The sequence below is a fragment of the Sturnira hondurensis genome, unplaced genomic scaffold, assembly GCF_014824575.4.
Source record: "Sturnira hondurensis isolate 20B ecotype Veracruz unplaced genomic scaffold, ASM1482457v3 Scaffold0009314, whole genome shotgun sequence".
Classification (NCBI taxonomy): Eukaryota; Metazoa; Chordata; class Mammalia; order Chiroptera; family Phyllostomidae; genus Sturnira; species Sturnira hondurensis.
In genome coordinates, this window is record NW_028081945.1 from 1341913 (window position 1) to 1357159 (window position 15247).

Here is a 15247-nt window from a genome sequence, read left to right on the forward strand (position 1 = left end):
GAAAATACTTCCTAATTAGGATAAGCAAATCACTACATTAAAAGCAGCAGAAAGTATTAGTTTCTTGATAGTGGATTAGGTGTAAAGAATCATAAACACAAATGTTAAGCATTAATGAAAACCAAACAAATAAAAAGCTGGTAGAAACATTTTATTAGACACAAAACATTTTAGTATCTTCAGTTATATAAATTCAGGCTAAAAGCACCCAACCACTTCAACAATTTAATAAATTCTGTCAGCAGGTGGCTCTAGTGACACCAAAATCACTATCAAATACTATAGCAAAATACAGGTGGTAAAGATGAAATGAATCTCAGAAATTTGGAGTCAAAAAGAATCACATTAATACTTCAATCCAAGCTCTCTTTTTCAAATAAAGATATCAAAGTTTAAAAATTTTTTAAGGGCTCACTGCTATGTCAGTGGCAGACATAACAAAACTCAGATCTCTCACTTTAATACTCTCAGTCAAAAAATAAGCATTTGCTACATTGCCAGCCACAGTACTAGGAGCCCTCCCTTCAAAATAGTCCATCTCTAATTTACACATGTCACATTTACTAATTTGTCCATCTCATCCTAAAATCCACTTACTTACATTAAAAGCTCATTATAATGATTTTGAATGAGACCAAGGAATATTTGGTGGTAACAATATCAAAAGGAATACAACATTTGCAATCATGCTCCCAGTCTCTGAGATGGAAAATTTGGCTTTTCTTTTTACAAAATGCTAGGAAAGAAGAAATGTAACATTCCCCATTTATACCTCTTCCCACTTTCCAACTCTAAAAGAGTTTTTTTTTCTTATTTAATCAATTTAGGAATTCAGGTGGTTGGAAGGACAGAAGTAAAAGAGGCAAAAAAGAATAAAAGATAAAAAACACATAATTCTCATAAACAACTGAACTCTGACTCAACTTTCCTATCTAATCCAGTGATAACAGACTCTAGATTTTCTTTTACATTCCTTATCATGAGCAAAGGCCTGAAAATGATTGTTATTACAGTCATTTATTATGCCAAATTTACTACTTCTAAAATTGAAACTACTAATTACATAAAACCATGTATCAAAACAAGGCAGTTACGTTATAAAAATCATTCTTTGTAATATTAGTACAGAAGCTGTGACAGAAAAGGCCTCAAATCAACACATCATTAAATTTTACCTGCCATTTATCTGCTGACTTCAGTCCCCTCACCTATAAAATGAGAACATCTGCATAACAGCTATATCTGTATCTTTCTTATTCAAAAGGAGGTAGACTGTTACGATCTCACTTTCACAACTGTTGGAACCAGCCTAGGCTTCACTGTTCTCTTCTCCTCTGAGTCCTACCCCTTTATTCCTCAGCCTACAGCTTCTCCATCCAATACAGTAAGCCACTACATATAGATGCTACTGAGCACTTGAAATGTGACCAGTTAAAAATGACAAGTGCTGGAAGTACAAAATACATACCAGATTTTAAACACTTAGTGTGAAAAATAAAACAAAAAATATTTCGTTAGTATTTTTATACTGATTAGATGTTAAAATGATAATACTCTGGATATACTCGGTTAAATAAAAGATTTAACAAAATTATTTTCACTTTTTAAAAACCTTTTTAATATGGCTACTAGAAAATTGTAAAGTATGCATATATCTCACATTATATTTCTACACACAGTTCTGATTTTTCATCTAATTATAATTTCCTTAAGAGTGAGGATAAAAGCTTACAATTCACCTTTGTAACCTGAACCTCTAGAATACCATTCTCCACAAATCTGATGTTTATAAATGATGATCCAAAATGTGCTATTTCTTGGATTGTTGGTATTATCCTATGAAAGTATGCTAGAAGGAAGAAGTCTACTTCTAGTATTAGCCTCATTTATGGACAGTTAATTAAAAAACTTGACAGATATAGCTTCCCAGTAAGAAAGGCATTCCAGTTGTTATCATTGTGCTTACCAAGTTTTTAAAAAATATTTATACTCAGTTCAGTTTTCCCCTTAAATATATCCTTACCCATTAACATTTTCAACTGTACCAAGGATTACACCAAACACTAGTGAGAAAACCAGTCGGTCATCACGTTTACCCTGTATGTTGTTCTGGTATTTTTCAAATCTCAAGACAAACAAAATAGAGATCAAAGCTTCCTGCTGAGATCTAAGAGTGGCTATTATGCACAGCTTTTTATGGTATGTTAGAATCTCAGCTATAGCCACTGGCTTCTCCATTTGTATTCACCAACATCTAGGTTTTGATTTGTTAAAACTATATATAGTAAAAAGTTATTTTTAAATAAAACATCTGTTAAATTTGACTATGAAAATGTTTATAATTGCTTAAGAAAAAGCTTAGGCTAGTAAAACCAAATTTTAATCTTATTAAAACAGATATCCCTAAATCATGGACTATTTTCACTAATTAAGTATTCCTAAAGTATTTTAAAACTTTTTTTTAGTCCAAATATTCAGGAAGAATCAATTCTTAGCAAGGTAATGAAGAAAAAGGAGTAAAATACAAGTTCCTAACTCTAAAGGAAAGCCAAAACAAACCCAAGATTTTCAAAATTTAGTGATGAGAGGAAAACACATATCTAACAAAGAATAAATTGGACTTGGTGAGAAAAATGACTTGTATTTTAGAGACACAATAATCCAAGAGAATATGTTACTGAATATGGAAATATTGAAACAATTTGACAAATCCATTCTCCACTGATCCTGAGCTAGATCTTCAATTTCCTATCTATAAGATGCTACAGATAGACTAGATGAAATCTAAGTGATCAAAAAAAAATCTCTTTTATAGCCTTAGAAGAGAGTATAAGTTTGGTCTAGTACACTAATTCATTCAATAAATAGTAACTAAGTACCTGGCCCTGGCTGGTGTGGCTGAATGGATTGAGTGCTGGCCTGCAACCCAAAGGGTCGTCAATTTGATTCCTAGTCAGGGCACATGCCGGGGTTGCACACCAGGTCCCTGGGGGGTCTAGGGCAGGGTGGTGGGGGGCTGTGGCAGGTGCGAGAGGCAACCACACATTATGTTTCTCTCCCTTTCTCCTTCCCTTCCCCTCTCTCTAAAAATAAATAAAATCTTTAAAAAAATAACGAAGTACCTCCTAAATCTTAAATTAGTGATACACTGTATTTTAGCAGTACAATTTTTTTTCATTCTCTTTTAAAGCAATTAACATAGCCCTGGTCAGAGTGGCTTGGTTGGTTGGAGTGTCCTCCCGTGCATAGAAGGTCGCGGGTTCAATTCCCAGTCAGGGCACATACCTAGGTTGTGGATTTGGTCCCCAGTGGGGGAGTATACGGGTCCAGTTTCTGTCTCACATCAATGTCTCTCTGTCTCTGTCTCTGTCTGTCCCCCTCTCTCTAAAAAAACCAATAAATGTATCCTTGGGCAAAGATTAAAAAAAAACACCTAACAAACATAAACAGTATGTAGTCACATGAGTACAAGATGTAATTCTCTCTTTTTAAAACAAACATTTTACTTTGAAACAATTATGTAGTCTCATAGCAGGTTTACAAAGAAATGTACATGGAAGTCCCATGCACCCCATCCTCCAGCAGTCTGCATCTTACACAACTATAGTTATCTTTTGATTGTGTATTTGAAATTGAAAGAAAGCAACATGTTAATTATATCAAAAGTTCTTATAAAAACAACACTGACCAGGTGGTTCAGTGGGGTAGAGCATCATCCTGTACACCAAAAGGTGGCAGGTTCCACTCCCAGTCAGGCCACATACATAGGTTGTGGGTTCCAACCCCAGTTGGGGTGTGTACAGGAGGCAACTGATCAGTGTTTCTCTCTCCCACCCTTTCCTTTCTCCCTAATCCTTGGGTGAGAAACATAAACAAACAAACAAACACCTTTTCTCATACAGCTCCAAAAGCTTTATGTTTCTGTCAAAATACGATTTATGGTTTTTTTCAAGCCTCCAGGATTTAAGGTTTTTTTCGAACTCCCAGGCTTTATGTTTAAAAAGAGAATTTAAAGATTCAAAAATTAAACCAAAAAAAAAAAGTCTGATGGTTGTGCCAAAGTAAAAATTGGCACCAGCTATACTTTGTGTCCACTGAGTGGGGGGAACTATGCTTAAGTGGCATATACCTGTATGTAGAATATAAAAACAAAATTTCCTAAAACAAAATACTTCTTCAAAGATAGTCATTCTATAATTACCTACAAACTTGATAATTTTTCTATAATAAAAATGACCACATCTACATCAGAAAAGATTTGGCTCCATAATGTAAATCATACTTGTATTCCATTAATACTTTATACATGTTTTTAATAAAGAAAATACGCAGGAGACTATTCCCTATACTGCTCTTTCTGTGTATTACTCATTCTATTTTAACTGTACAATTATGTGGTTTTCATAATTTAATTTCATTACGAACTGCTTATAGTAGCCATAACAGGCATTCAAACAAGGCACGGGTATATCTCACATGGTGTTACTAGACAAGTTACTATCTAGTATATAAATAACATTTCATGAATTCTTTCTTGTATTAATTGCTTAAAAGGCTAATTTTAAAAAATACTATTACCCTGGCTGGTGTAGCTCAGTGGATTGAGCATGGGCCTGCGAACCAAAGGATTGCAGTTCGATTCCCATTCAGGGCACATGCCTGGGTTGCAGGCCAGTTCCCAGCAGGGGACATACAAGAGGCAACCATACATTGATATTTCCCTCCCTCTCTCCTTCCCTTCCCCTCTAAAGATAAATAAATATTTTAAAAAATACTATCAAAGACACAAAGAATCTTTGATTATTACCAATAAATGACTATAACTATTACCAGATATGAATTTGTATCTATAAGATGCTTTACATTAAGACTAGTACTTCAGACTTGGAACCCCTTGCCTCTCAAGTTCTTCTTCCAGGTTCTTTTCTTAGTAGAGGCCCTATTTGGACAGCAGTCAACTATCACAAGAGTGTCTTCTCTGTAAATCTATTATTTTACAATAAAAATAACTCATACACAGTACAAAAAACATAATGGTTCTTAAAATTACATTATAATAATCATACAGTTAGATGAACTGTATAGTACATTTTAACATATTACATATTAGAGAGCATCACTGTCTTCCCTGATAGCATAAGAAGCAGTGGTAAATATGCCACTGGAAATGCCAGCAAAAGAATAAGAATTTTCATCCTTTCTGTATACTATCTCAAGCAACCCCAAAATAAATTTCCTTTTTAAAAAAATTTAAGTTAACTTTCTGGTCAATAAGAGTCCTATTAAGCAACTATATACTGAATCAGAGAACAAACATATCCATTGTTCCATCCTTCAACTTCTAACTATCACTTGAATCCCTTACAATTCCAAAAACAAATAATCAATTTTCACAGCAATAACTTACTGTCGAAGTGGCTGATCATTTGAAACCAAGATAAAACAAAATCTATCCATACAACTGCCTAGACCAAATAGCCTAGAAGCAAAATAAGAACACTTCACTGAATCCATTAGAAATGACTCCCATAAAAGCAAAAAATAGCAAAATAATCATCCAGCAGAAAACATCCCCTTTTTCTTATTTAAAAAAGGCTTGAACCCTGGCTGGGTTGCTCAGTTGGTTGGAGCATCATCCCATGCACCAAAAGGCTGTGGGTTTGATTGTGAGTCAGCGCACATACCTAGGTTGCAGGTTAGATCCCCAGTTGGGATGCGTACGGGATGCAACTCATTATTTCTCTCTCTGAACCCATTCCTTCCCCTCTAAAATCAATAAACGTATCCTTAGTCAAGGATGAAAAAATAAAAATAAAAAATAAATAAATGGTTGGAATTTTGTTTTCAACCCTGTTGTTTATAGCACTGTCCCGATACACCAAGGTTCTGAGTTCAATCCCCAGTCAGGGCACATACAAGAATCAACCAATGAATGCATAAATAAGTGGAACAACAAGCTGATGTTTCTCTCTCTGTCTCTCTCTCTCTGAAAATTAATAAATTTTAAACTTAGTAAAAGACATATCATCTTGACTCAAAAGTTATTTATAAAAGTAATTTTAGTTAAAGAGATTTTTGCCTTTAATCTTCTGGTATTTTATTTTAGCCAAGAGTCTAAAATGAGAAAAATATAAATGCAAATCAAGCACTGCTTCATTGTGGTAAAATAACTGTATGAAATATTTTGCCTTTCCTTATTCAAAAATACCTTAGAATACTTACTCTGAGCCTGCAGCCATTTCCAAGTATGACGTTTCTGCTGTATCGACCCCCAATGGGATCACTATGCTCATGACGTTCGCCTCTGATAAATTCGATTACTATGGAGTCCTATGCATTGGTATCCAAAACACTGGGGCATGCCAGCCACAGTGCTCATTGCAAACATCTAAGTGCATCCACAAACCCTGTTTAAAAGAAAAGGGGAAAAAAAGTTTTAAAAAATCATCTTCCTATTCCCAGCAACATTCACACTATAACAATTAACAGTAAGTAAAAAACATAAGGAAAGCATTCTTTATTAAAATATTGATATACATTAGAATATGCTCAGGAAATCTCTTTTGTTTATTTTTCTAGAATTACATGATGTGACTGTGGTAAAAAAAAAAAAAAGACTCATAATCTTTCTTAGGAAATGAATTTAGGATGCCAAAAGGAGGATCACTATTTACAGTGCTTAGTGAAGAACGAACAAATACTGTATTATTCACTTTTAAAAATAAATGTAATTTCTTATAGCACTAGTATCCAAAAGTAAGTCGTCTTGGTTCAGTGTGATCTAAAAATTAATGAATATTGAGTACTTACTATGAACTAGCACCATACTAAGCTTTTACATGGATGATCTATTTAATCCCTACAACTCTGAGATATGGATCTCCATTTCACCACTGAGGAGCAACAACAGCAAGAAACGTTAAATAACTTAACCAAGGTAGCTCGGTTTAAGAGATAAAACAGGATTTGAACCAATTCCATGCTATTGTTTATGTATGTAGAAAAGGAAAGCTATTTTATTTGTAATAAAACCAACTGTTTTTACAGTGGTTGATTATTTTCCATATTACAGGAACACATGTACACTGAGGGGGTTTTCTATGTCTTTACTGCAGATGATTAGTAAAGAAAACTTATATGCTTGGAATGTTTTGTAAAAAAAATTTACCATAATGACAAAAATATATTCAATTTCAACATTAATTTTTAAAATCTAGACTCACTGTATAACACCTGCTACATGTATAGTTTGTGAAATATCTACTCAAAATCTTTTCAGCAATGATATAGTACAACTCAGGACCAAAACAGATAGAGATAATCCTATAAACAGGAAAAGAGCAACAGTTGGAACCCTGTCATGTTATACCTGAAATACTGAAAAGCAATTTCCTCAAACAGTAATTCTTGTATTTATCTTTAATTTTTACAAGTGAACTTGAGAGTTCCTACTCAGGTTAATTCCTATTTGAAAGAAGATGCAGACTGTGAGCTGATACCTTATCAGGGAAAATACCAAAATAGGAAAATAAGGTGGTAATTGTGGTTTGAATTCCCCAAGAATACTAGTCTTTACTTTTAAACCATATATGACTCAGGGAGAGCTACTAGATTACAAGTTATTATCATAAAAATATACAATAATAGGCAACTGCACCTAAAAGTTTAAAACATAAACCCTGAACCTCTTTAGGCATCAAGTTCCTAATTTATAAAATGGGCGTTTATCCTCTTAGAGTTCCTGTGAAGAAAAGAAAATAAGGAATGCAAAGTACTTCATACATTGCATTACACATATTTAGCAATCAGCAAGTAGCAGCCTCATAAGAACAGTTACTCTTATATCATCACACACACACACACACACACACACACACACGTGGATAGAAAAATTCTCTAGTTCTCATTTAAAGAGAATCTTCTAATAGTTTTGAAAACAAAGTAATTATGGTTCTTTACATGCCATGTTTTTAGGGCTTGTTCCATCAAATTAAAATCATCCTCTAAAAACAAAGCAGAAGGAAAAAAAGAAAAAGTTGTCCTACATATTCTGCATTTGTCACATTAATCACTTCATAAAAGCCATATTTATTAACCTATAGAAAGCTATAAAATTTCTAAATGACAAAATGCAAGCAATATACAAAACTGTAAGTTTGTTCTATTCAAATATTAAGTAGTTCTGTGTTTCTCTAAAATGCTGAAGGCTTGGAGCTAATAACAGATAACAATTACAATTTTTAAAAATATTTTTCTTCCTTTTGGTAGCTTCTAGTTGGTAGATATTTTTCACTCAGCTTATCTATATTTTAAATTCATTGCAAATCTTATATTTTAGATATATGTTGTTAAATATTTAGTTGTGCTTTTTTTTTTTTAGAAACAGAGGCAGAAAAAGGAAAGCAGAAATCAAATCATTATGTGTTCTTTTAGGTAACTGAGTAATATTTCCAACCTAAAAGAAACTTTTTAAATAGGTACTTACCAGCACACCCTATTTGTATATATTGAATAAATATACAATCCTGAATAAACACTACAATTAAGTTTTTTTAAAAATAGCAGTGAAGAGTTTGCCATAAGCCTATTTCAGACAACGGCTTATATGTGCGTGATTGCTGCCTGTCTCTCACACCCCACACAGTGCCTGGGACATAACAGGCACTCTACAAAGGATTGGTGAATGAATTAAGAGCACCAGAATAAAATTGTAGCACTGGCCTCAATATCAAATGAGTTATCAACCTATATAATTAAGTGCTATAAAAACAACTATATGACACCTCTCCAGAAAAGCATCTCTAAAAAACACAGAAGGTCGCCCCCAGGATAAAGACAAATCAGCATATGTGAAACAGAATCACAGACTCTGAGTTTGATTCAATAGGGAAGAACTCACAAAAAGATCAGAAGACAAGAAGTCATGTCTCTTGAGACCATAAATTGGCAAATAACTATATTCATTAATACCAAAAAACTCTACAGCCAGAAAACTCACTGTTTAAAACCCCAGTTGATACTTAATAAAATCATAAATTCATTACAGTTAAAGCACTGTGCCTTAACAAAATTTTTTTAAAAAGAGAAAATCTTTAAAAAAAGGTTACTCTGGCAATGTAGTAAGCATAAAAGACGTGAGCTTATAATAACACAGGTACAACCAGAGGAAAAAACAATTCAATACAATCTAAACAATCAGCACAAAGCTTTCACATGTTGTATGTGAATAAAAAAAAACCCTGGTTATCCAACTAGCAAGTAAAATATATACAAAATACATTGAGAATAAATGGCAGCCATTAAAAATAATATAAAAGGAAATACCATGAGATGTCTGGTAAATCTGAGGTCCAAGAAAGAATAAATGTCTTCACAAAACCTGCTATCCAGAATAGACCTAGAAACCAAGTGAACATAGGAGTATTGAGCTGTTTTTAAATCGCATAAAATTATAGGTACGTTCATCTAACATGGCTCCTAAAACCAAAGGGACTCACACAAAGACAGCAGCTAATTCTTAAAAAGATAAGTATATTCTTTACTTTTTTAGACATATAAATGTAAACACAAGTAAAGGCAACAATTAAAGCTAGAAACCAAATCAAACTAAAAACAAACTGGAAAATACAATATTAAAAACAGATTTAGCAAAGCATTGGCAATGATGCCAAAACAAAACTCTAAATTACAAAAAAAAAAGAGTTAAAGGCAAGGAAAGCCGTTAAACTAGAAAACACTCTATCAACTCTGGCAGGGTGGCTCAGTTGGTTGGAGCGTCATGCCATACACCAAAAGGCTGCAAGTTCAATCCTCAGTCAGGGCACATACCTAGGTTGTGAGTTCTATCCCCACTAGGGGTGCATATTGGTGGCAACAGATGATTGTTCTCATATCAATGTTTCTATTGCTCTCTCGCAAAAAAAAATCAATAAACATATCCTCAGGTGAGGATTAAAAAAAAAACACTATCAGAAAAACTGGAAGACTAAAGCTACTTTTAAGGCCATGTTAAAAAGCTCAGAAAACAAAAAAAAATATTGCTGAAAAGATTAATATGATACCCAAAGGCAGACAGGAGGGAAATGATAACTTTTACCTTCCAAAATTACAAATAAAAATGCTCAATCTAAAGTAATCTCTTTGAGGAAAAGGTCAGTTATTACTATCTTTCTGTCCTTGATAAGCGCCTTACACAGAGCTCAAATAATATTTAATATTAAGTCAATGTTTGTATTTGGACATGTATCACTAAGGGAATAAATGGGTTAATTTTGAGCTGAACTACTAATAGAAATGAAATAAATAAACTTGAAAGAAATTGTAAGGGACCACAAACCAGAGACTTCATTTTAAATCAGAAATTAAACTGCCCTCATTAAGTTTATTTAGCACTGGCTGGTGTGGCTCAGTGGATTGAGTGTCGGCCTATGAACCAAAAGGTTACTGGTTCAATTCCCAGTTAGGGCACATGCCTGGCTGGGTTGCAGCCAGGTCCTCAGTTGGAGGATTGTAAGAGGCAACCAAACACTGATGTTTCTCTCCCTCTCTCCTTCCCTTCCCCTCTCTCTAAAAATAAATACAATCTTTAAATTTTTTTTTAATTTAAAAGTATCAGTTTCACTACCATGTTTAGTAAAATTCTACCAAACCGTAACTACTTAAAATTCAGTATCAAAGTAGCAACTAGTGTTGTATGAAATGAGAGACAGTTAGCATTTCCCTTGACAAGGATGGCAGAGGCCCTTGGCCCTAACAACATGCATATGGTTAAGGCATTGCCACCTACTTCGTGGCACCTAACCACTGTCTTTACAAAGGAGAGAATCCTAGAAGCATCAAGAGATAAGGGGATAGTCACCTACAAAGGAGTTCCCATCAGACTGTCAGCTGATTTCTCAAAAGAGACCTTATAGGCAAGAAGGGGCTGGAAAGAAGTATTCCAAGTCATGAAATCCAAAGACCTACAGCCAAAATTGCTCTATCCAGCAAAGCTTTCATTTAGAATGGAAGGGCAGATAAAGTGCTTCTCAAATAAGATCAAATTCAAGGAGTTCATCATCACCAAGCCTTTATTATATGAAATGTTAAAGGGACTTATATAAGAAAAAGAAGATAAAAAAACATGAACAGTGAAAGGACAGCAAACTCACAGTTATTAACAACCACACCTAAAACAAAAGCAAACCAAGAGGACAGCTAGATCAGGAGCGGAACCATAGAAATGGAGATCACATGGAGGGTTAGCAACAGGGGAGTGGGAGGAGGAGAAGGGGGGAGAAGGTACAGAGAATAAGTAGCATAGACAGTAGGTAGAAAATAGATGGGGGGGCAAGAATAGTAGGGGAAATATAGAATCTAAAGAACTAGAGACAAGTGGTCATAAACTAGGGGGAATGGTGGGGGAGGGGGTGTGCAGGGTGGAGGGGAATGAAGGGGGGAATGGGACAACTGTAATGGCATAATCAATAAAATATATTAAAAAGAAAAAAACAAAGTAGCAATCATTCAGCTTTCAAAATCTGTCCCTTATCAATAATGGTTACTTACTCTTTTGAAGCCTTAGTTTCTCATTTGTAAATAGGAATAACCACAGAACACAGTATATCTGAATTGTTTTAAGGATTGTGTATGGCACTTAAGTGTTTTCTATGATAACCAGGTAAAATTTCTGAGAATTGCATACATATTTAGTCACTCGTTTAAAAGACAAGTGTTGGGGAACAATTCTCACTTATTATATTTATGAAGTTCAAGTAAACTATTAAGAAGTTCTGATCCATTCCAGACAATGTTTATTGATGTTACAGAGAGAGGGAGGGAGCCTGGGGGGCAGGGGGAGGAAGAGAGAAAAAACATCAACTGGTTGCCTCCTATATGCACCCTGACCTGGGACCAACCGGACGGAACCCTGGTATCTGCTCTAACTTGGAATTGAACCCACAACCTTTTGGTGTAGGAGACAACACTCCAACTAACTGTGCCACCCAGCCAGGGCAACAGACAAACCTCTTTATTACACACTGCCTAACCACTATTCTGTACAAGTGAAACTAATACAAAATATTGGGCTGGCCAAGCAGTTCAATCAGGTTTTTTCCGTAAGATGGCTCTAGTAGTCCTTAGTTGTCTTTAACTTCATTCAAAACAATTTTGTTAGATTGTATTGTGACTGCTGTCACATTAAAAAAACATCAAAATTAATTCTTGGGTACCCAAGTTAATACTGAAGATGGAAGAAAATAAGCAACGTTGTTGGCATATTGGGCTTTATTATTTCAAGAAAGATAAAAACACAACTGAAACTCAAAAAAAAAAGATTTGTGAGGTGTATAGAGAAGGTACTGTGACTGATCAAACATGTCCAAAGTGGTTTGCCAAGTTTCATGCTGGAGATTTCTCACTGGAAGATGCTTCACAATCAAACAGACCAGATGAAATTGACAGCTATCATTTGAGGCATTAATTTAGAGCAATCAATGTTATACCACACAGGAGACAACTAATATACTCAAAATATTCAAATCAAGCATTGAAAATCATCTGCACCAGCTTGGCTGTATTGTTTTGATGTTTGGGTTCCACATAAGAGGAAAAAAAACCTCCTTGACCATATTTCCACATGTGATTCTCTACTTAAACATAAAAAGTTTTTTTAAAAAACAAATTGTGATGGGTGATGGAAAGTGACACTCTACAATCATACGGAACAGAAGAGATCCAGGGGCAAGTGAAATGAACCACCACCAACCACACACACCAATGGCTGGTGTTCATCCAAAGAAGGTGATGTGTATATGGTGGGACTGGAAAGGCTCCTTTGTGAGCTCCTTCCAGAAAACCAAACAATTAGTTCCAACAAGTACTGCTCCCAATTAGACCAACTGAAAGCAGCACTCAACGAAAAACATCTGGAACTAGCCAACAGAAAACATGTAATCTTCCATCAGGATAACACAAGACCACATGTTTCTTTGATGACCAGGCAAAAACTGTTACAGCTTGGCTGGGAAGTTCTGATTCATCTACTGTATCCACCAGACATTGCAACTTCAGATTTCCATTTATTTTGGTCTGTATAAAATTCCCTTAATGGAAAACATTTCGATTCCTTGGAAGACTGCAAAAGGCACCTTAAACAGTTCTCTGCTCAAAAAGATAAAAAAATTTGGAAAGATGGAATTATGAAATTGCCTAAAAGACAGAAGGCTGTGGAACAAAATGGTGAGTATGTTGCTCAATAAAATTATTGGGAAAAAATGAAAAATATCTTTTATTTTTACTTTAAAACCATATGAAAAATTTGGCCAACCCAGTAACATTGGGGGGGGGAGGTCAACAGCAAAATCTCTTTATTACAAATTCCGAAAACATCATTTCAGTTATTCTCTTAAGCTAAAAACATGTGTACAGAGTAACAGTTAAATACCATATTTTGCTGTGTATAATGTGCACTTTTTTGCCCACATTTTTGAGGGAAAATTAAGGATGCATATTATACATGGGTAGTACTAATTCCATACCTATATAAATGTTTTTAATTCTTTTATTTATGCTTATGCATTAAAAGTGTAACTCTAGAAAGCAATGATGATGTCCATATGCAAAATAATATCCTGGAATACAATAATCTCTGTTGTTCTTAAATACAAATAAACAAAAAACTGAATAAAAAAATTAAAACAAAGAATTTTTTCCTAAGTCTGGGCCAAAAACATGGGAATGCATTATACATGGCCAAATACAGTACATAGTCCATATAGACCCCAAAACCCTTGTTATAGATTTTTTGTCAAAACAGATTGGCTTGATAAGATTAAACTCTTTAAAGGATATACCAATGAGAAAAATGGAAAAAGGACTTAAGACATGGACAACAGTGTGGTGATTGCTGTTGGGAAGGGGTTATAAGGGGTTATAATGGAAAAAAATACAGTAAAGATTAAATATAAATAAATAATAAACCAATGACACTTCTTATGAAAATACCCAATGAGCACCAAACCATCCCTATATAGTCGAGAATGAAGGATGTACTTTCCAAAATCAACCAGTAGTTTTTGGAACTCCATACCAGTTTACCTTGCAGCCCAGTCTGCTATAGCTTTAAGCTCACTTAGAATTAAAGTAAAATAATAAGAAGAATAACCTTAAAAAAAAATACATGAACACAAGGAGTGAACCATAATGTAAAACCACACATTTTGGTTCATAAGGATGTGTCAATGTTGGTTCAATGAATATGACAAATGTACCATAATGATGAAGAATGTTGATGGTAGACAAGGCTGTGCCTGTGTGTTGGGAGGAGGTATGTGGGAACTCTGTACTTTCCACTCAATTCCGAGGTGATCCTCAAATTGCTCTAAAAAATAAAGTCCATTAATTCAAAATATATATGTATGAATATGATACAGTGAACTATTTCATTGGCATTATTTAATGGGGTATCTTTCTACCAAGGTTTTGGGGAAGCCATTCTAAACCCAAATTCTGCAACTAGCTAAAGTACTGGAATACTCCATCACAACCCCAAAACACCCTCAAATTAAAATAATTAATTTCGATACTATCCAGTTGCTTATGCACCATTGCTATTATTTTTTATTAACATTTGTCATGTCCCAAAGTGTTGGAGATCACTAAAGTCTGCTGTAAAATCTAATAAAATGTGGACTTTCATACAAGTGGCAATTCGGTGGTTAAAATCTGGTTAGATCAGATTTTACAGGTATAAATGTACAATTTCTTTCTCCTACACATGCAAAGCTGTTGAATGAGTTTAGTCTTTGTACATACCAAAGAATAAAACTAAAAAAAGTGATTTCATTCTAAAACAGTTACCTATTGCCCTGGCTGGGTGACTCAGCTGGGTGGAAGGTGTCCCATACACTAAAAGGTTGTGGGTTCAATTCCCGGTCAGGGCACACACAGGAGGCAACCAATCAATGTTTCTCTCTCACATCGCTATTTCTCTCTAAAAAAATCAATAAACATATCCTCAGGTAAGGATTTTAAAAAAGAAAAAAAAAGTTACCTATTCCCATTCTTTACTTGCCATATTGCCCACAACTATGTATCTTACAATATACTGCTCACTATATAACTGCAGAAGAAAAAGAATTTTTAATTTATAATAATTACATAAAATTTACTTTTGCTTAAAAAGGTAGGGAGCACTATAAGGTATAACACCACACACCTAATGGAGTCTAAAACTTCAGGTAAAAGAAAATACTGTCATCTACAT

The 15247-nt window shown here is 34.4% G+C and overlaps 1 protein-coding gene and 1 non-coding gene across 4 annotated transcripts in view; one reads left to right on the plus strand and one right to left on the minus strand.

Moving 5' to 3' along the window:
• KMT2E (lysine methyltransferase 2E (inactive)) overlaps positions 1–15247 on the minus strand; it is an 89338-nt gene that overhangs the window by 57757 nt on the left and 16334 nt on the right. For 2 of the 3 annotated variants that reach the window (XM_037057065.1, XM_037057063.1), the window contains exons 2-3: positions 9325–9397; positions 6223–6407 (exon numbers count right to left, since the gene is read on the minus strand). In XM_037057065.1, the coding sequence (XP_036912960.1) occupies positions 6223–6293 (71 nt within the window). In that variant the 5' untranslated portion in view covers positions 6294–6407; positions 9325–9397. The remainder of the gene's footprint in view (positions 1–6222; positions 6408–9324; positions 9398–15247) is intronic. The other variant, XM_037057064.1, reaches the window with a different exon arrangement.
• Positions 10687–10812, plus strand: LOC118994456 (U6atac minor spliceosomal RNA). Its single transcript, XR_005068051.1, has one exon. It is a non-coding gene; the product is annotated as a U6atac minor spliceosomal RNA (small nuclear RNA).